Genomic DNA, 23,300 nt, shown 5'->3' on the forward strand with positions numbered 1-23,300 from the left:
AGTTTTCCAATGTCACCAAGATTGGCAGGGCGGTTAATGGTGAAGAAGGTGGTTATCGGTTACAGGATGATATAACTGGGTTGATCAGATGGGCAGAGCAGTGGCAGATGGAATTTAACCCTGATAAGTGCGAGGTGATGCACTTTGGATGTTGCCTGAGATGGAGCAGTCTACCTCAGCATCTTAGATATTTGAATAAGGTTCTTGTAAACGCCAAGGAATACAGACCCAGAGCATTCAGTCTCTCTTGTTAGGACAACCCTCTCATCCCAGGAATTAGCCTGGTGAATCTCCTTTGGACTGCTTCCAATGTTAGAACATAGAACAGTACAGCACAGAACAGGCCCTTCGGCCCACGATGTTGTGCCGAGCTTTATCTGAAACCAAGATCAAGCTATTTCCTCCCTATCATCCCGAAGTACTCCATGTGCCTATCCAATAGCTTCTTAAATGTTCCTAAAGTTTCTGACTCCACTATCCCTGCAGGCAGTCCATTCCACACTCCAACCACTCTCTTTGTAAAGAACCTACCTCGGACATCCTTCCTATATCTCCCACCATGAACCCTATAGTTATGCCCCCTAGTTACCGCTCCATTCACCCGAGGAAATAGTCTTTGAACGTTCACTCTATCTATCCCCCTCATCATCTTATAAACCTCTATCAAGTCTCCTCTCAACCTCCTCCGCTCCAAAGAGAAAAGCCCAAGTTCCCTCAACCTTTCCTCATAAGACCTACCCTCCAAACCAGGCAGCATCCTGGTAAATCTCCTTTGCACTCTTTCCAGTGTCTCCACATCCTTCTTGTAGTGAGGTGACCAGAACTGCACACAATATTCAAAATGTGTATCCTTTTTTAGATCAGGGGACCAAAACTGTGCGGCCTCACCAACACCTTGTACAATTACAACAAAACCTCCCTATTTTAAACCCCAACCCCTTTGCAATAAAGGCCAAAATGCCATTTGCCTTTTTAACTACTTGTTGGACCTGTCTGCTAGCTTTATGTGAGTCATGCACTAGGACACCCAGATCCCTCTGGTAGGAGGAATCAAAAAGCAGATTATTATCTAAATGGAGAGAGACTGCAGGTGAGTGAAGTACAAAGTGCACGATTACACTCTTCCCCATGTTACATAGAAACATAGAAAAACTACAGCACAAACAGGCCCTTCGGCCCCACAAGTTGTGCCGAACATATCCCTACCTTTTAGACCTACCTATAACCCTCCATCCTATTAAGTCCCATGTACTCATCCAGGAGTCTCTTAAAAGACCCTATTGAGTTCGCCTCCACCACCACTGACGGCAGCCGATTCCACTCACCCACCACCCTCTGTGTGAAAAACTTCCCCCTAACATTTCCCCTGTACCTACCCCCCAGCACCTTAAACCTGTGTCCTCTCGTAGCAGCCATTTCCACCCTGGGAAAAAGCCTCTGAGAGTCCACCCAATCTATGCCTCTCAACATCTTATATACCTCTATTAGGTCTCCTCTCATCCTACGTTTCTCCAAGGAGAAAAAACCGAGCTCCCTCAGCCTATCCTCATAAGACATGCCACTCAATCCAGGCAACATCCTTGTAAATCTCCTCTGCACCCTTTCAATCATTTCCACATCCTTCCTATAGTGAGGCGACCAGAACTGAGCACAGTACTCCAAGTGGGGTCTGACGAGGGTCTTATATAGCTGCATCATTATCCCCGGACTCCTAAACTCAATCCCTCGATTGATAAAGGCCAGCACACCATACGCCTTCTTAACCACCACCTCCACCTGCGGGGCCAATTTCAGAGTCCTATGGACCCGGACCCCAAGGTCCTTCTGATCCTCCACAGTACTAAGAGTCTTTCCCTTAATATTGTACTCCTTCATCCCATTTGACCTGCCAAAATGGACCACGGCGCATTTATCTGGGTTGAAGTCCATCTGCCACTTCTCCGCCCAGTCTTGCATCCTATCTATGTCCCTCTGTAACTTCTGACATCCTTCCAGACTATCCACAACCCCGCCAACCTTCGTGTCGTCGGCAAACTTACCAACCCATCCCTCCACTTCCTCATCCAGGTCATTTATGAAAATGACAAACAGCAAGGGTCCCAGAACAGATCCCTGGGGCACACCACTGGTGACTGACCTCCAGTTAGAAAAAGACCCATCTATACACACTCTCTGCCTCCTTTGGGCAAGCCAGCTCTGGATCCACAGGGCAGCAGCCCCTTGGATCCCATGCCCTCTCACTTTTTCTAGAAGCCTTGCATGGGGGACCTTATCGAACGCCTTGCTAAAGTCCATATTAACCACATCTACCGCTTTCCCTTCGTCAATGTGTTTAGTCACATTTTCGAAGAACTCCACCAGGCTCGTAAGGCACGATCTGCCTTTGACAAAGCCATGCTGAGTATTCTTGAGCATACTAAACCTCTCTCAATGCTCATAAATCTTGTCCCTCAGGATCTTCTCCATCAGCTTACCAACCACTGAGGTTAGACTCACCATTCGGTAATTTCCCGGGCTATCCCTATTCCCCTTCTTGAAAATAGAAACCACATCCGCAATCCTCCAATCCTCCGGCACCTCTCCCGTCTCCATTGACGACGCAAAGATCATCGCCAGAGGCTCTGCAATCTCTTCCCTCGCCTCCCACAGTAACCTGGGGTACATCCCATCCGGACCCAGCGACTTATCTATCTTGATGCCATTCAAAGATTCCAGCACAACCTCTTTCTTAAAGTCCACATACTCAATCTTTTCAGTCCACCGCAAGCCCACAGTACATCCACCCAGGTCCTTCTCCCCTGTGAAAACCGAGGCAAAATACTCATTGAGCACCTCTGCCATTTCTACTGGTTCTGTACAGACTTTCCCGCCTTCACCTTTTATAGGCCCTATTCCTTCACGTCTCATCCTTTTACTCTTCACGTATTTATAGAACGCCTTAGGGTTCTCCTTAATCCTACCTGCCAAGGCCTTCTCGTGACCCCTTCTGGCTCTCCTAATTTCCTCCTTTAGTCCCTTCCTACAAGCTGTATACCCTTCTAAATCCCTATCTTCGCCAAGCTCTCTGAGCCTTTTGTACGCTTTCCTTTTCTTCTCGACTAGGTCCCGCACAGCTTTCGTGCACCACGGTTCCTTTAACCTACCAACACCTCCCTGTCTGCTCGGAACGTTGTCCTGTAGAACTTCCTCATTTCCACATTTCCACTCCATCTGACGAAGGAGCAGTGCTCCGAAAGCTTATGGTATTTGCTACCAAATAAACCTGTTAGACTTTAACCTGGTGTTGTGAGACTTGTTACTCCGTAGAACTCTAGACAGACATTCCTTGAAAAACTGCCACCTCTCTTCAGTACATTTCTCCGAGAATACCTCCTTCCAATTTGCTCCTCTAATTTGCTGTCTAATGTCTTCATATTTCCCCTTACTCCATATAAACACTTTCCTAGCTTGCCTGATCCTCTCTTTTTCCAATTCAAGCATAAAGGAGATAGAGTTATGGTCGCTATCCCCAAGATGCTCTCCTACTGAGAGATCTGACACCTGTCCAAGTTCATTGGTCAGTATCAGATCAAGTACAGCCTCTCCTCTTGTAGGCTTGTCCACATGCTGTGTCAGGAAACCCTCCTGAACACACCTAACGAACTCCTCCCCATCCAAACCGCTTACCCTAGGGATATTCCAATCTATGTTTGGGAAATTAAAGTCTCCCATCACAACAACTCTGCTATTACTGCATCTCGTGGTGTGCCGCACACATGAGGACGGCCTAAACCGGGATGTTGGATTTAAGTCACATTATCAGTAACCCCCACAGCTTGCCTCCTGGACTTACAGGCTGTGCTGTCTGGAGACAATACACATCTCTTTAACCTGTGCTTAATGCTCCCTCCACCCACATTGTCTGTATCTTTAAGATCTGACTGGCTGTAGGGATTCGCATTCTAATCAGTATTCTGTAACTTGATTTTGAGTCTCTGTGCACTGTTTGAGAGCACATTTCCACTCCATCTAACGAAGGAGCAGCGCTCCGAAAGCTAATGGTATTTGCTACCAAATAAACCTGTTGGACTTTAACCTGGTGTTGTTAAAACTATTACTGCATCTCTCCAGGATCTGTTTCCCTATCTGCTCCTCCACCTCCCTGTTACTATTGGGCGGCCTATAGAAAACTCCCAGCAAAGTGACCGACCCCTTCCTACTCCGAACTTTCCCCCACAGAGACTCTGTAGACAATCCCTCCACAGCATACACCTCCTCTACAGCTGTGACACTATCCCTGATCAGCAGTGCCACTCCACCCCCTCTCTTGCCTCCCTCCCTGTCCTTCCTGAAACATCTGAATCCCGGCACCTGGAGCGTCCAGTCCTGACCCTGAGACATCCAAGTCTCCGTAATGGCCACCACATCACACTTTCAGGCATCGATCCACGCTCTGAGCTCATCCCCTTTATTCACTATAATCCTGGCATTAAAGTCAACATATCTCAATCCTTTGGTCTGAGCTCTCCCCTTCTCTATCACCCGTCCACCCTCCCTCTTGCACTGTCTATAACCCTTCTCTGTTTGCGAGCTAACCTCCTCGCTCCCAGTCACCTCGTCTCGATCCCCTCCCCCCAACCTATCTAGTTTAAACTCTCCCCAGTAGCCTTCGCCAACCTTCCCACCATGTTAAACTCCATTTGCCCAGTTTTCACCCAGTCGCCCAATCTATCTCTATCCCATTGCAGAATTACAATATCCTCATCACAGCCTGTCCTTCCACCTATCCTCACATCATAAACAAATTCGGAAACCTTACATTCTGTTCCTTCCTTCGGGTCATTAATGCAAACAGTGAACAATTGTGGGCCAAGGACTGGTCCTTGCAGTACTCCACTCGTTACATCTTTCCACTCTGTAAAGGCAGCACGGTGGCACAGTGGTTAGCACTGCTGCCTCACAGCGCCAGGGACCCGGGGCAGCACGGTGGCACAGTGGTTAGCACTGCTGCCTCACAGTGCCAGGGACCCGGGGCAGCACGGTAGCACAGTGGTTAGCACTGCTGCCTCACAGCGCCAGGGACCCGGGGCAGCACGGTAGCACAGTGGTTAACACTGCTGCCTCACAGCGCCAGGGACCCGGGGCAGCACGGTGGCACAGTGGTTAGCACTGCTCCCTCACAGCACTAGGGGCCCGCGTTCAATTCCAGCCTCAGGTGACTGTGGAGTTTGTATGTTCTTCCTCTGTCTGTGTGGGTTTATTCTGGGTGCTCCAGTTTCCTCCCACACTCCAAAAGACATGTGGGTTAGTTGGATTGGCAATGCTAAAAATTGCCCCTTACTGTCAGGGGGAGTAGCAGGATAAATACATGGGGTTACAAGGATAGGACGTGGGTGGGCCGTCTTCTGTACTGTAGGGATTCTATGATTCCAACTCTATTTTCTATCTGACACCCTGTTTTCGATCCGTGCTAACATACTTCCCACAATTCCTCTAAACTCCGTGGCCTGGGCCTCGGCTCCTCCCTCTGCGACTGGATCCTGAACTTCCTAACCCACAGACTACAATCAGTGAGAATAGGCAACAACACCTCCTCCACAATCATCCTCAACACTGGTGTCCCACAAGGCTGTGTTCTCAGCCCCCTACTATACTCCTTATACACCTATGACTGTGCGGCCAAATTGTCCTCCAATTCCATTTTCGCGTTCGCTGATGACATCATCGTAGTGGGTCGGATCTCAAACAATGACGAGACAGAGAACAGGGATGAGATAGAGAATCTGGTGAACTGGTGCGGCAACAATAATCTCTCCCTCAATGTCAACAAAACGAAGGAGATTGTCATCGACTTCAGGAAGCGTAAAGGAGAACATGCCTCTGTCTACATCAACGGGGATGAAGTAGAAAGGGTCGAGAGCTTCAAGATTTTAGGTGTCCAGATCACCAACAACCTGTCCTGGTTCCCCCCATGCCGACACTATAGTTAAGAAAGCCCACCAACGTCACTACTTTCTCAGAAGACTGGGGAAATTTGGCATGTCAGCTACGACTCTCACCAACTTTTACAGATGCCCCATAGAAACCATTCTTTCTGGTTGTATCACAGCTTGGTATGGCTCCTGCTCTGCCCAAGACCGCAAGAAACTACAAAAGGTCGTGAATGTAGCCCAATCCATCACGCAAACCAGCCTCCCATCCATTGACTCTGTCTACACTTTCCGCTGCCTCGGCAAAGCTGCCAGCATAATTAAGGACCCCACGCACCCCGGACATTCTCTCTTCCACCTCCTTCCTTCGGGAAAAAGATACTAAAGTCTGAGGTCACGTACCGACCAACTCAAGAACAGTTTCTTCCCTGCTGCCATCAGACTTTTGAATGGACCTACCTTGCATTAAGTTGATCTTTCTCTACACCCTAGCTATGACTGTAACACTACATTCTGCACTCTCTCGTTTCCTTCTCTATGTACAGTATGCTCTGTCTGTATAGCGCGCAAGAAACAATACTTTTCACTGTATGTTAATACATGTGACAATAATAAATCAAATCAAATCATGTTCACCGCTGCCCCCATGTTACATTGAGAGTACAGCCCTGTTGCTGCTCCTCCCTGTGCCCCAGCTCAGAGCCGGCTGGGACTGAGACTTTATTTGGAGGGTTGGCTCCTTGTTTGGGATGCTGGAGTGAAGTCGCTCAGCCCATCATGCTGCCTACTCCCCCCCCCCTTCTAACCTCTTCCCTTCCTTTCCTGCAGTTACCTACAACAGTGAACTGTACATATTTGGTGGGTACAATGCAAGATTAGACCGGCACTTTAATGACCTGTGGAAATACAGTCCTGGTAAGTGAGCGATCCTCTCCCAGGTCTTGTTACGTTCTCCGATTCCATCGCAGGATGTGAGTGTCGCTGGCTAGGCCAGCAATTGTTGCCCTTGAGGTTTTAATTATTTGAGGCTGGAATAGTGTCTCGAAGCTTCAGAGTTTGAGTTTATTTACAGAGGGTGAACCTCACTCTTGACAGTCTTTATAATCCAGCATCCATTACACACGGAATCTTTCTCTTCATTTCATTTCTGGGAAGGCTTTTATTACATATCAATCCGGGACTGACTGGGGAGATTCCCGGTGGGATCGGGACTGACTGGGGAGATTCCCAGTGGGATCGGGACTGACTGGGGAGATTCCCAGTGGGATCGGGACTGACTGGGGAGATTCCCAGTGGGATCGGGACTGACTGGGGAGATTCCCAGTGGGATCGGGACTGACTGGGGAGATTCCCAGTGGGATCGGGACCGACTGGGGAGATTCCCAGTGGGATCGGGACCGACTGGGGAGATTCCCAGTGGGATCGGGACCGACTGGGGAGATTCCCAGTGGGATCGGGACCAACTGGGGAGATTCCCAGTGGGATCGGGACTGACTGGGGAGATTCCCAGTGGGATCGGGACTGACTGGGGAGATTCCCAGTGGGATCGAGACTGACTGGGGAGATTCCCAGTGGGATCGGGACTGACTGGGGAGATTCCCAGTGGGATCGGGACTGACTGTAGGGAGATTCCCAGTGGGACCGGGACTGTCTGTAGGGAGATTCCCAGTGGGACAGGGATTGACTGTAGGGAGATTCCCAGTGGGATCGGGACTGACTGGGGAGATTCCCAGTGGGATCGGGATTGACTGTGGGGAGATTCCCAGTGGGACAGGGATTGACTGTAGGGAGATTCCCAGTGGGACAGGGATTAACTGTAGCGAGATTCCCAGTGGGACAGGAATGACTATAGGGAGGGTTGGCGCTGTGCCAGTTGTGTGTGCTGCTGTTGTTTTATTGTTGGTGAGGGGAGACAGGCCTGAACCCCAGTGTTTGATCCACTGCAGATCCCAGGGTTCCTCTGGGTCTGGATGGACACCTCTTTGTCCAGCTTTCCAAGTGGTGATTGGGTGAAAGTTTCCCTGCATCGTGGTTCAGAGATTCATGTCCTGTTTGGTAGTCTGCCTGGCAGGCAGTAATGTCCATCGACTGGTGATCTAGGAGAGGTAGTCCTGGCTTCTCATCGGAGACAAATTCATTGTGGCGCTGACGGGCTGCTTCCCTTTCAGAGTCCTCAACGTGGAGAAAGGTGGACCCCAAGGGCAAGGGGCCCTGCCCTCGACGGAGGCAGTGTTGCTGTATGGTTGGAGACAAAATAATCCTGTTTGGAGGAACCAGGTCAGTGTGAGCTCTGTGTCTGTGTCTCTGTGGACAGTCTGAAAGTGAAACCACTGGTGTGCTTTCTGTGGTAACAAATCGTGCAGCAGTGACACTGTTTCCTCAAGCTATTCTCAGCTGAAGTTGCCCAGTATCTCTCGTAGTGTAAGTGAGCAAGGGAAGAGTCATTCAGAGACACCACGATCACATTTGTCTGGGGTGTGACTCCGAGACAGCAGAAGTTCCAGGTAATTCAGCAGGAGGACACAGTGCTATGGACAGTCAACAGGAAGTGGTTCCTGATTTACATCCAGTGGCCTGTGCTCCAGGACAAGATGGGGGACCATTCATAAGACACAGCAGCAGAATTAGGCCATTCGGCCCATCGAGTCTGCTCTGCCATTCGATCATGGCTGATAAGTTTCTCAACCCCATTCTCCCACCTTTTCCCCATTACCTTTGACCCCCTTACCAATCAAGAACCCAGTTATCTCTGTCTTAAATGCACAGATACTCAACCTACATTGTCACATGTATTGGGATACAGTGAAAAGTATTGTTTCTTGCATGCTATTCAGACAAAGTATACTGTTCATAGAGAACTTTGTAGAGAAGGAAAGGAGAGAGTGCAGAATGTAGTGTTACAGTCATAGCTAGGGTGTAGAGAAAGATCAACTTAATGCAAGGTAGGTCCATTCCAAAGTCTGACAGCAGCAGGGAAGGAGCTGTTCTTGAGTCAGTTGGTACGTGACCTCAGACTTTAGTATCTTTTTTCTGACGGAAGAAAGTGGAAGAGAGAATGTCCGGGGTGCGTGAGAGAGCATTACTTGTCCTGCTACCTTCAGGGACCTATCGACATTCACTCCAAGGTCTACACTTCTCAGTGTCCTCCCGTTTATTGTTTATCTTTTTGCCCTGTTTCCCCCAATGCATTATCTCACGTTCCTCCACATTGACCTGTATTTGCCACTTCTCTGCCCACCTGACCAGCCCATTGATATCTTCCTGCAGCCTACACGGCACGGTAGCACAGTGGTTAGCACTGCTGCTTCACAGCTCCAGGGTCCTGGGTTCGATTCCCGGCTCGGGTCACTGTCTGTGTGGAGTTTGCACATTCTCCTCGTGTCTGCGTGGGTTTCCTCCGGGTGCTCCGGTTTCCTCCCACAGTCCAAAGATGTGCAGGTTAGGTGATTGGCCGTGCTAAACTTGCCCCTTAGTGTCCTGGGATGCGTAGGTTAGAGGGATTAGTGGGTAAATATGTGGGGGTGGGGCCTGGGTGGGATTGTGGTCGGTGCGGACTCGATGGGCTGAATGGCCTCCTTCTGCACTGTGGGGTTTCTATGTTTCTATGTTTCTTACACCTATCCTCCTCGCTACCAACCACACGGCTAATTTTTGTATCACCTTTAAACTTCTTAAACCTATCCCCTTCTAGTTAAGTCTAAATCTTTGATACATATATACTGCAAAAAGCAAGCGATCTAGAACAGTCCAGTGGAACACCACCAGCGCACAGCCCTCTGATCACCAAAAGTAAAGTTAAAAGTTTATTTATTAGTCACAAGTAAGGCTTACATTAACACTGCAATGAAGTTACTGTGAAATTCCCCTAGTCACCACACTCCGGCACCTGTTCAGGTCAATGCACCCTAACCAGCACGTCTTTCAGAATGTGAGAGGAAACCGGAGCACCCGGAGGAAACTCACACAGACACAGGGAGAACGTGCAAACTCCACACAGACAGTGACCCAAGCCAGGAATCGAACCTGGGTCCCTCATGCTGTGAGTGCCACCATGCAGTAGATGAACTTGGGGCGTGGATTGGTACTTGGGACTACGATGTTGTGGCCATTACGGAGACATGGGGAGAACAAGGACAGGAATGGTTGTTGGACGTTCCGGGGGTATAGATGTTTCAGTAAGTGTAGGGAAGCTGGTAAAAGAGGTGGAGGAGTAGCATTGTTAATCAAGGATAGTTTAACAGCTGCGGAAAGGCACTTCGAGGGGGATCTGCATACTGAAGTTAGAAATAGGAAAGGAGCGGTCACGTTATTAGGAGTTTACTATAGGCCCCCAAATAGTAATAGAGATGTGGAGGAAGAAATTGCTAAGCAGATTATGGATAGGTGTGGGGGTCACAGGGTAGTTGTCATGGGGGACTTTAACTTTCCAAATATTGATTGGAACCTTTGTAGGTCGAATAGTTCGGATGGGGCAGTTTTTGTGCTGTGTGTGCAGGAGGGTTTCCTGACACAATATGTGGATAGGCCAACAAGAGGTGGGGCCACATTGGATTGGGTACTGGGAAATGAACCGGGCCAAGTGTTAGATTTGGTTGTGGGAGAGCACTTTGGAGATAGTGACCACAATTCGGTGTCCTTTGTTATTGCAATGGAGAGGAATAGGGCCGTACGGCAGGGCAAGGTTTACAATTGGGGGAGAGGTAATTATGATGCGATTAGGCAAGAATTAGGGGACATAAGATGGGAACAGAAACTGTCAGGGAAAGGCACTAATGAAAAGTGGAACTATTTCAAGGAACAAATACTGTGTCCTTGATAGGTATGTCCCTGTCAGGCATGAAATGGCCGAGTGAGGGAACCATGGTTCACAAAAGAGGTGGAATGTCTTGTAAAAAGGAAGAGGGAAGCTTGTGTAGGGATGAGGAAACAAGGTTCAGATGGCTCGATTGAGAGTTTCAAGTTAGCAAGGAATGAGCTGAAAAAGGGGCTGAAAAAGGGGCTTAGGAGAGCTAGGAGGGGACATGAGAAGTCCTTGGCGGGTCGGATCAAGGAAAACCCCAAGGCTTTTTACTCTTATGTGAGGAATAAAAGAATGACCAGGGTGAGGTTAGGGCCGGTCAAGGACAGTAGTGGGAACTTGTGCATGGAGTTAGTAGAGATAGGAGAGGTGATGAATGAATACTTTTCTTCAGTGTTCACCAAGGAGAGGGGCCATGTTTTTGAAGAAGAGAAGGTGTTACAGGCTAATAGGCTGGAGGAAGTAGATGTTCGGAGGGAGGATGTACTAGCAGTTTTGAATAAACTGAAGGTCGATAAGTCCCCTGGGCCTGATGAAATGTATCCTAGGATTCTTTGGGAGGCAAGGGATGAGATTGCAGAGCCTTTGGCTTTGATCTTTGGGTCCTCACTGTCCATGGGGATGGTGCCAGAGGACTGGAGAGTGGCGAATGTTGTTCCTCTGTTTAAGAAAGGGAATAGAAATGACCCTGGTAATTATAGGCCGGTTAGTCTTACTTCGGTGGTTGGTAAGTTGATGGAAAAGGTCCTTAGGGATGGGATTTACGACCATTTAGAAAGATGTGGATTAATCCGGGATAGCACGGATTCGTGAAGGGCAAGTCATGCCTCACAAATTTGATAGAATTTTTTGAGGATGTAACTAAGTGTGTTGATGAAGGTAGGGCAGTTGATGTCATATACATGGATTTTAGTAAGGCGTTTGGTCGGCTTATGAAAGTAAGGAGGTGTGGGATAGAGGGAAAGTTGGCCGATTGGATAGGTAACTGGCTGTCTGACCGAAGACAGAGGGTGGTGGTCGATGGAAAATTTTCGGATTGGAGGCAGGTTGCTAGCGGAGTGCCACAGGGATCAGTGCTTGGTCCTCTGCTACTTGTGATTTTTATTAATGACCTAGAGGAGGGGGCTGAAGGGTGGATCAGTAAATTTGCTGATGACACCAAGATTGGTGGAGTAGTGGATGAGGTGGAGGGCTGTTGTAGACTGCAAAGGGACATAGATAGGATGCAAAGCTGGGCTGAAAAATGGTAGATGGATAAATGTGAGGTGATTCATTTTGGTAGGACTAATTTAAATGTGGATTACAGGGTCAAAGGTAGGGTTCTGAAGACTGGAGGAACAGAGAGATCTTGGGGTCCATATCCACAGATCTCTGAAGGTTGCCACTCAAGTGGGTAGAGCTGTGAAGAAGGCCTATAGTGTGTTAGCTTTTATTAACAGGGGGTTGGAGTTTAAGTGCCGTGGGGTTATGCTGCAACTGTACAGGACCTTGGTGAGACCACATTTGGAATATTGTGTGCAGTTCTAGTCACCTCACTATAAGAAGGATGTGGAAGTGCTGGAAAGAGTGCAGAGGAGATTTACCAGGATGCTGCCTGGTTTGGAGGGTAGGTCTTATGAGGAAAGGTTGAGGGAGCTAGGGCTGTTCTCTCTGGAGCGGAGGAGGTTGAGGGGAGACTTAATAGAGGTTTATAAAATGATGAAGGGGATAGATAGAGTGAACGTTCAAAGACTATTTCCTCGGGTGGATGGAGCTATTACAAGGGGGCATAACTATAGGTGGGAGATGGAGGAAGGATGTCTGAGGTAGGTTCTTTACGCAGAGAATGGTTGGGGTGTGGAATGGACTGCCTGCAGCGATAGTGGAGTCAGACACTTTAGGAACATTTAAGCGGTTATTGGATAGGCACATGGAGCACACCAGGATGATAGGGAGTGGGATAGCTTGATCATGGTTTCAGATAAAGCTCGGCACAACATCGTGGGCCGAAGGGCCTGTTCTGTTCTGTACTGTTCTATGTTCTATGTGCCGTCCCAAAACAGCCAGAAACCATAACCCTTTGCTTCCTGCCACTCAGCCAATTTTGGATTCACCTTGTCCTTGAACCCACGGGCTCTCTGTTTTTCAAATGAGTCTGCATGCTGGGACCTTGACAAAAGCCTTGCTAAAATCCACATCAAACCCAATCCTCTCACCAACCTTCCATGTCACAAACTTGACTGAAGTTATGGTTCGGAATGTCCTGAATGAATCTGTGTTGACTGTCCGTGATTAATTTATCTATCTAAATTAAAATTTCTCCTGTCCCTCAGACTTTCTTCCATCACCCAGATGCTCAGTATATATATCTATCCCCTCCTCCCTTTGTAAACAACATTAGCCACCTTCCAATCCAGAGAGGATTGCAAAATGATGATGAAAGCTTCTGCTATTTTCTCCGTTGCTTCCCTGAGCAGCTTGCGATCTATTTATAGAGTCATAGAGGTTTACGGCGTGGAAACAGGCCCTTCGGCCCAACTTGTCCATGCCACCCTTTTTTAAAACCCCTAAGCTAATCCCAAATGCCTGCATTTGGCCCATATCCCTCTGAACCCATCGAACCCATGTAACTATCTAAATGCTTTTTCAAAGACAAAATTGTACCTGCCTCTACTACTACCTCTGGCAGCTTGTTCCAGACACTCACCACCCTCTGTGAAAAAATTGAAACTCTGGACACTTTTTTATCTCTCCCCTCTCACCTTAAACCTATGCCCTCTAGTTTTAGACTCCCCTACCATTGGGAAAAGATATTGACTATCTCGCTGATCTGTGCCCCTCATTATTTTATAGACCTCTATAAGATCACCCCTCAGCCTCCTACGCTCCAGAGAAAGAAGTCCCAGTCTATCCAGCCTCTCCTTATAACTTAATCCATCAAGTCCCGGTAGCATCCTAGTAAATCTTTTCTGCACTCTTTCCAGTTTAATAATATCCTTTCTATTATAGGGTGACCAGAATTGCACACAGTATTCCAAGTGTGGCCTTACCAATGTCTTGTACTTCAACAAGACATTCCAACTCCTGTATTCAATGTTCTGACCGATGAAACCAAGCATGCTGAATGCCTTCTTCACCACTCTGTCCACCTGTGACTCCACTTCCAAGGAGCTATGAACATGTACCCCTAGATCTCTTTGTTCTGTAACTCTCCCCAATGCCCTACCATTAACTGAGTCAGTCCTGCCCTGGTTCAATCTACCAAAATGCATCACCTCGCATTTGTCTAAATTAAACTCCATCTGCCATTCGTCAGCCCACTGGCCCAATTGATCAAGATCCCGTTGCAATGGGAGATAACTTTCTTCACTGTCCACTATGCCACCAATCTTGGTGTCATCTGCAAACTTACTAACCATGCCCCCTATATTCTCATAAAAACATAAGAAATAGGAGCAGGAGTAGGCCATCTAGCCCCTCAAGCCTGCCCCGCCACTCAATAAGATCATGGCTGATCTGAAGTGGATCAGTTCCACTTACCCACCTGATCCCTATCACCCCTAATTCCCTTACTGATCAGGAATCCATCTATCCGTGATTTAAACATATTCAACGAGGTAGCCTCCACCGCTTCAGTGGGCAGAGAATTCCAGAGATTCACCACCCTCTGAGAGAAGAAGTTCCTCCTCAACTCTGTCCTAAACTGACCCCCCTTTATTTTGAGGCTGTGCCCTCTCGTTCTAGCTTCCTTTCTAAGTGGAAAGAATCTCTCCACCTCTACCCTATCCAGCCCCTTCATTATCTTATCGGTCTCTATAAGATCACCCCTCATCCTTCTAAATTCCAAAGAGTACAAACTCAATCTGCTCAGTCTCTCCTCATAATCAACACCCCTCATCTCTGGTATCAACCTGGTGAACCTTCTCTGCACTCCCTCCAAGGCCAATATATCCTTCTGCAAATAAGGGGACCAATACTGCACACAGTATTCCAGCTGCGGCCTCACCAATGCCCTGTACAGATGCAGCAAGACAGCTCTGCTTTTATATTCTATCCCCCTTGCGATATAGGCCAACATCCCATTTGCCTTCTTAATCATCCAAATCATTAATATAAATGACAAATAATCATCCAAATCATTAATATAAATGACAAATAACAGTGGACCCAGCACTGATCCCTGAGGCACACCGCTGGTCACAGGCCTCCAGTTTGAAAAACAACTCTCTACAACCACCCTCAGAAGCCAATTTTGTATCCATTTAGATACCTCACCCTGGATCCCGTGAGATTTAATCTTATGCAACAACCTACCATGCGGTACCTTGTCAAAGGCCGTGCTAAAGTCCATGTAGACAACATCAACTGCACTGCCCTCATCTACCTTCTTGGTTACCCCTTCAAAAAACTCAATCAAATTTGTGAGACATGATTTTCCACTCACAAAGCCATGCTGACTGTCCCTAATCAGTCCTTGCGTCTCTAAATGCCTGTAGATCCTGTGTCTCAAAATACCTTCCAACCACTCACACAGATGTGAGCCTCACTGGCCTGTAGTTCATCCAGGTCTGTTATTCCTGTAATGGACAGGAGTTACGTGTGTGTTCCAGAGTCACCTGCCCCCATACATAGGCATTCCTGGACTAGGCAGCTAGGTGCAAAGTCCCTGAGTGACTGTGTCTGACACCAGTGTCGGGTGTATCATGCTCCTTTTCTCTCTATTTCTGTGAAAAGAATGGAGGGATTGTAGCACTCGGAGGTACAGAGGGATCTGGGTGTCCTGGTACATGAACCACATGCAGGTACAGCAAGTGATTACAGAGATAAATGAGATGTTGGTGTTTACTGGAAGGAGAATGGAATTTAGGGAAGTTTTACTGCAGTGTAAAGGACCTTGGTGAGGCTATAGAGAAGGTTCACTTGACTCATTCCTGGGATGAGGGTTGTGGGTTCTGAAGGAAGGTTGGACAGGCTTGTACCGATTGTAGTTCAGAGTGAGAGGTGATCTTATTGAAAAGTACAGGATCCTGAGGAGACGTGACAGGGTGAATGCTGAGAGGATGTTTCCCCTTGTTGGGGAGACTGGAACCAGGGGACACAGTTTAAAAATGAGAGATCTACTGTTTAAATACTGAGTGAAGGAGAGATGTTTTCTCTCGGAGTTGTTAATCTGTGGAATTCTCTTTAGAGAGCAGTGAACAAAGAAAATTACAGCACAGGAACAGGCCCTTCGGCCCCTCCAAGCCTGCACCGACCATGCTGCCCGACTGAACTAAAACCCCCTACCCTTCCGGGGACCATATCCCTCATTCCCATCCTATTCATGTATTTGTCAAGATGCCCCTTAAAAGTCACGACCGTATCCACTTCCACTACCTCCCCCGGCAACGGGCTCCAGGCACCCACCACTCTCTGGGTTAAAAATTCTGCCTCGTACATCTCCTTTAAACCTTGCCCCTCGCACCTTAAACCTGTGCCCCCTAGTAATTGACTCTTCCACCCTGGGAAAAAGCTTCTGACTATCCACTCTGTCCATGCCTCTCATAATCTTGTAGACTTCTATCAGGTCTCCCCTCAACCTCCGTTTCTCCAACCTCTCCCCATAGCGAATGCCCTCCATACCAGGCAACATCCTGGTAAATCTTTTCTGTAACCTCTCCAAAGCCTCCACATCTTTCTGGGAGTGTGGCGACCAGAATTGAACACTATATTCTAAGTGCAGCCTAGCTAAGTTTCTATAAAGCTGCAACATGACTTGCCAATTTTTAAACTCAGTGCCCTGGCCGATGAAGGCAAGCATGCCGTATGCCTTCTTGACTACCTTCTCCACCTCCGTTGCCACTTTCAGTGACCTGTGTACCTGTACACCCAGATCCCTCTGCCTATCAATACTCTTAAGGGATCTGCCATTGACTGTATATTTCCTATCTGTATTAGACCTTCCAAACTGAATCACCTCACATTTGTCCGGATTAAACTCCAGTGGGTCATGAATTTAGAGTTTGATGGAAGGAGTCTCCACCTCTTGTACCTGACGGGAGATGAGGGGTGAAGCAACAAGCTGGGGGTGGGGAGGTTTGCTCAGCAGCACCCTCGGTGAGTGTTCTAGTATGCAATCCCTTCAACAGCTGCTCACAATGCTGGGCCCTGGGACACAGCACGGTGCGGGGGGGCCCGGCCCGGGGGGAGAGCCCCGCCTGGGAGAGCACGGTGCTGGAGCCCCACCCGGGGGGGAGAGCCCCGCCTGGGAGAGCACGGTGCTGGAGCCCTGCCCGGGGGGAGAGCACGGTGCCGGATCCCTGCCCGGGGGGAGAGCACGGTGCCGGATCCCCGCCCGGGGGGAGAGCACGGTGCCGGATCCCCGCCCGGGGGGAGAGCACGGTGCCGGATCCCCGCCCGGGGGGAGAGCACGGTGCCGGATCCCCGCCCGGGGGGAGAGCACGGTGCCGGATCCCCGCCCGGGGGGAGAGCACGGTGCCGGATCCCTGCCCGGGGGGAGAGCACGGTGCCGGATCCCCGCCCGGGGGGAGAGCACGGTGCCGGATCCCCGCCCGGGGGGAGAGCACGGTGCCGGATCCCCGCCCGGGGGGAGAGCACGGTGTTGGATCCCCGCCCGGGGGAGAGCACGGTGTTGGATCCCCGCCCGGGGGGAGAGCACGGTGCCGGATCCCCGCCCGGGGGGAGAGCACGGTGCCGGATCCCCGCCCGGGGGAGAGCACGGTGCCGGATCCCCGCCCGGGGGAGAGCACGGTGTTGGATCCCCGCCCGGGGGGAGAGCACGGTGTTGGATCCCCGCCCGGGGGGAGAGCACGGTGTTGGATCCCCGCCCGGGGGGAGAGCACGGTGCTGGATCCCCGCCCGGGGAAGAGTCCAGCCCGGGGGGAGAGCCCCGCCTGGGGGGAGAGTCCCGCCCGGGGGGAGAGTCCCGCCCGGAGAAGAGCTCCGGGCCAGTCCCCCTGTCCGCCCCGTGTTTCCTGAACAACAGCTATTAGAGTTTGCAGCCCCGATCAGTGAATGGAAGATATTCACTGCTGCAGACACACAGCTGTCCGAAAGCAGGCACTTGCTGCCTTGGGCAGAAGTGGAGTGTGTCTGTGCCAGATGTCAGCAGCTATTATCAGCTGCTTACTGCACTTTATCTGGCTGGGAAGCTGCCTTCATTGATAACAAGCTCTGAGCACTTGTCTGATTCACAGCAAGGAGCTGGGCTGTTAAACACGATTGAAGGACCCAGTGTGAATGTACTTTGAGCACAGTGATAATCCAAAAGCAAGGTAGGGGGCAGCTCGAAGCCACTGGCACTGTGTAATTAGGAGCCCTCAGGACCTGTGTGTGACGTCAGTGGTAGAGGTGTACAGCACTGAAAAGGCCCTTCAGCCCATCACATCTGCACCGGTCAAAGACAAACCACCAAACTAATGACCACAAAAACATTGTTGATTGTTGGAAAAACCCATCTGGTTCCCACTAGGGAAGGAAATCTGCCGTCCTTACCCGGTCTGACCTACATGTGACTCCAGAGCCACAGCAATGTGGTTGACTCCCAACTGCCCTCGGGCAACTAGGGATGGGCAGTAAGTGCTGGCCCAGCCAGCGATGCCCATGTCCCACAAATGAATAATTTTAAAAATCCCAGTTTTCAGCATTTGACCCACAGCCTCCGAAGCACAGTAAGCAGGCCTCCCAACACCAGGTTACAGTCCAACAGGTTTATTTGGCAGCACGAGCTTTCGGAGCGCTGCTCCTTCATCAGCTGAGTGGAGGGTTGGTTTCACAAAGGGCATATATAGACACAGACTCAATTCATAGAATCATAGAATCCCTACAGTGCAGAAGGAGGCCATTCGGCCCATCGAGTCTGCACCGACCACAATCCCACCCAGGCCCTACCCCCACATATTTTACCCGCTAATCCCTCCAACCTATGCATCTCAGGACTCTAAGGGGAAATTTTTTACCTGGCCAATCAACCTAACCCGCACATCTTTGGACTGCAATTACAAGATAATGGTTGGGATGTGAGTCTTAACAGGTAATCAAGTCTTTACAGGTGCAGACAATGCGAGTGGAGAGAGGGATAATCACAGGTTAAAGAGGTGTGAATTCTCTCAAGCCAGGACAGTTAGTAAGATTTTGCAAGCCCAGGCCAAATGGTGTGTGCCTTGGCATTGCAAGTACACATCTAAATACTAAATGTTATGAGGATATCTGCTTCAACGAGCCTTTCAGGCAGAGTTCCAGACTCCCAGCACCCATAAGACATAGGAGCAGAATTAGGCCACTCGGCCCATCGAGTCTGTTCTGCCATTCAATAATGGCTGATATTTTTCTCATCCCCATTCTCCTGCCTTTTCCCCATAACCCCTGATCCCCTTATTAATCAAGAACCTATCTATCTCCGTCTTAAAGACACTCGATGACCCGGCCTCCACAGCCTTCCGCGGCAAAGAGTTCCACAGATTCACCACTCTCTGGCTGAAGAAATTCCTCACCATTTCTGTTTTAAAGGATTGTCCCTTTAGCCTGAGGTTGTGCCCTCTGGTTCTAGTTTTTCCTACTAGTAGAAACATCCTCTCCATGTCCACTCTATCCAGACCTCGCAGTATCCTGTAAGTTTCAATAAGATCCCCCCCTCATCCTTCTAAACTCCAATGATTTCCGACCCAGAGTCCTCAACCGTTCCTCATACGACAAGCTCTTCATTCCAGGGAACATTCTTGTGAACCTCCTCTGGACCCTTTCCAAGGCCAGCACATCCTTTCTTAAATACGGGGCCCAAAACTGCTCACAATACTCCAAATGGGGTCTGACCAGAGCCTTATACAGCCTCAGAAGTACATCCCTGCTCTTGTATTCTAGCCCTCTCGACATGAATGCTAACATTGCATTTGCCTTTCTAACTGCTGACTGAACCTGCACGTTAACCTTAAGAGAATCTTGAACAAGGACTCCCAAGTCCCTTTGTGTTTCTGATTTCCTGAGCATTTCCCCATTTAGAAAATAGTCTATGCCTCCATTCCTCTTTCCAAGGTGCATAACCTCACACTTTTCCACATTGTATTCCATCTGCCACTTCTTTGCCCACTCTCCTAACCTGTCCAAGTCCTTCTGCAGCCCCCCTGCTTCCTCAATACTACCTGTCCCTCTACATATCTTTGTATCAACTGCAAACTTAGCAACAGTGCCTTCAGTTCCTTCCTCCAAATCGTTAATGTATATTGTGAAAAGCTGTGGTCCCAGCACTGACCCCTGAGACACACCACTAGTCACCGGCTGCCATCCTGAGAGAGACCCCTTTATCCCCACTCTCTGCCTTCTGCCAGTCAGCCAATCCTCTATCCATGCCAGGATCTTACCCTTAACACCATGGGCGCTTAACTTATTTAACAGTCTCCTATGCGGCACCTTGTCAAAGGCCTTCTGGAAATCTAAATAAATCACATCCACTGGTTCTCCTTTATCTAACTTCCTTGTTACCTCCTCAAAGAACTCTAACAGATTTGTCAGACATTTGGGAACTATCGTTTGAGACAAAATCTATAGTCACTGAGACAAGAACAGGACAAATAATGAAAGACAGCAAGGATTCATTAAAGGTAAATCATGTTGAACTAACTTACTGGAGTATTGTTCAGGAGAAAGGCTGATAAGGGAAATGCTGTTGATGTGATGTATACGGATTTTGAAGACATTTGATGCAGCTTCACAGAACAGACTTGTGAGCAAAATTCCAGCTCCTGGAAGCAAAGGGAAGGGAGGCCCTTGGATAAACAATGGACTGAGTGTCAGGAAGCAGAGTGATGACAAATGGTTGTTTTTGAGATTGGAGGAGGGTTTGTAGTGGAGCTCCCCAGGGGTCAGTGTTGAGACTTTTGCTCTTCCTGATATATTAATGACTTACTCTGGTGTCGGGGCATTATTTTAAAATTTATAGATGACTTATAGATTTGTTCCTGTTCTGTAATTTTCTTTGTTCACTTTGGGGTTTTAGTTCAGTCGGGCAGCATGGTCGGTGCAGGCTTGGAGGGCCGAAGGGCCTGTTCCTGTGCTGTAATTTTCTTTGTTCTTTGATACAAATATTAAAAATGTTGTCAAGTATGATGAGAACAGTCTTGAACTTCACAAGGATATAGACATGTCGGTGGATTGGGCAGACAAGTGGCAGGTGAAGTTCCATGCAGAGATATGAGGTGATTCGCTTTGAGAGACATAAAACAAAGGGAGAAACACTACAGGAGGTGCAGGAACAGGGGCCTTGGTGTATATGTACATGGGTCATTGAAGGTGGCAGGTCAGGCTGAGAGAAGTTAATAAAGCATATAGTATCTTGGGTTTCATTAATAGGTGCGTAGACTACAAGAGTAAGGAGGTCATGTTGAACTTGTATAAGACACTAGTTAGGCCTCATCAGGAAACTGCCTCTAGTTCTGAGCCATATTTAAGGAAGGATGTGAAGACACTGAAGGTTTACAAGAATGATTCCAAAATATCAAACTGTAGCTATGAGGATAAATTGGAACTGTTTTCCTTGGAGAAAAGAAGGCTGAGAGAAGGTTTGATCGAAGTATTCAAGATCCTGAGGTAGGGACAGGATAAATAGTGTGAAATAGTTTCCCCTCAAAATAAGGGGCAAAAGGAGTCAGTGATTAGGGAAAATGTTCTCCCCCACAGGGTGCTTGGAGTCTGGAGTGTGGAGGGTGCAGGCGGGTTCGATTGAGGGATGCAAAAGGGAATAGGATTACTATCTGAAAAGACTGCTCAGATGGGAGTGGGACTGGAGACAATGTCCACCAACACACACCTCCCAGCGTACAGAGACACTGACACACACCCCGCAGTGTACAGAGACACTGACACACACCTCCCAGCGTACAGAGACACTGACACACACCCCGCAGTGTACAGAGACACTGACACACACCTCCCAGTGTACAGACACCAAAACACACCTCCCAGCGTACAGAGACACTGACATACACCCCGCAGTGTACAGAGACACTGACACACACCTCCCAGCATACAGAGACACTGACACACACCCCGCAGTGTACAGAGACACTGACACACACCTCCCAGTGTACAGACACCAAAACACACCTCCCAGCGTACAGAGACACTGACACACACCCCGCAGTGTACAGAGACACTGACACACACCTCCCAGTGTACAGAGACACTGACACACACCTCCCAGTGTACAGACACCAACACACACCTCCCAGCGTACAGAGACACTGAGACACACCTCCCAGCGTACAGAGACACTGACACACACCTCCCAGTGTACAGACACCAAAACACACCTCCCAGCGTACAGAGACACTGACATACACCCCGCAGTGTACAGAGACACTGACACACACCTCCCAGCGTACAGAGACACTGACACACACCCCGCAGTGTACAGAGACACTGACACACACCTCCCAGTGTACAGACACCAAAACACACCTCCCAGCGTACAGAGACACTGACATACACCCCGCAGTGTACAGAGACACTGACACACACCTCCCAGCATACAGAGACACTGACACACACCCCGCAGTGTACAGAGACACTGACACACACCTCCCAGTGTACAGACACCAAAACACACCTCCCAGCGTACAGAGACACTGACACACACCCCGCAGTGTACAGAGACACTGACACACACCTCCCAGTGTACAGAGACACTGACACACACCTCCCAGTGTACAGACACCAACACACACCTCCCAGCGTACAGAGACACTGAGACACACCTCCCAGCGTACAGAGACACTGACACACACCTCCCAGTGTACAGACACCAAAACACACCTCCCAGCGTACAGAGACACTGACATACACCCCGCAGTGTACAGAGACACTGACACACACCTCCCAGCATACAGAGACACTGACACACACCTCCCAGCGTACAGAGACACCAACACACACCTCCCAGCGTACAGACACACTGACACACACCCCGCAGTGTACAGAGACACCAACACACACCCCGCAGTGTACAGAGACACCAACACACACCTCCCAGCGTACAGAGACACTGACACACACCCCGCAGTGTACAGAGACACCAACACACACCTCCCAGCGTACAGACACACTGACACACACCCCGCAGTGTACAGAGACACCAACACACACCCCGCAGTGTACAGAGACACCAACACACACCTCCCAGCGTACAGAGACACTGAGACACACCCCGCAGTGTACAGAGACACTGACACACACCTCCCAGTGTACAGAGACACTGACACACACCCCGCAGTGTACAGAGACACCAACACACACCTCCCAGTGTACAGAGACACTGACACACACTTCCCAGTGTACAGAGACACTGACACACACCCCGCAGTGTACAGAGACACCAACACACACCTCCCAGCGTACAGAGACACTGAGACACACCCCGCAGTGTACAGAGACACCAACACACACCTCCCAGCATACAGAGACACTGACACACACCCCGCAGTGTACAGACACCAACACACACCTCCCAGCGTACAGACACCAACACACACCTCCCAGCGTACAGACACCAACACACACCTCCCAGCGTACAGACACCAACACACACCTCCCAGCGTACAGAGACACCAACACACACCCCGCAG

The 23,300-nt window shown here is 49.3% G+C and overlaps 1 protein-coding gene across 2 annotated transcripts in view; it reads left to right on the forward strand.

The window, feature by feature from the left end:
- The window catches only part of klhdc3 (kelch domain containing 3), a 129,274-nt gene that overhangs the window by 76,261 nt on the left and 29,713 nt on the right, over positions 1-23,300 (forward strand). For both annotated transcript variants that reach the window (XM_078204548.1, XM_078204549.1), the window contains exons 7-8: positions 6,738-6,824; positions 8,078-8,186. In XM_078204548.1, the coding sequence (XP_078060674.1) occupies positions 6,738-6,824; positions 8,078-8,186 (196 nt within the window). The remainder of the gene's footprint in view (positions 1-6,737; positions 6,825-8,077; positions 8,187-23,300) is intronic.

This window comes from Mustelus asterias, unplaced genomic scaffold, assembly GCF_964213995.1.
Source record: "Mustelus asterias unplaced genomic scaffold, sMusAst1.hap1.1 HAP1_SCAFFOLD_379, whole genome shotgun sequence".
Lineage (NCBI taxonomy): Eukaryota > Metazoa > Chordata > Chondrichthyes > Carcharhiniformes > Triakidae > Mustelus > Mustelus asterias.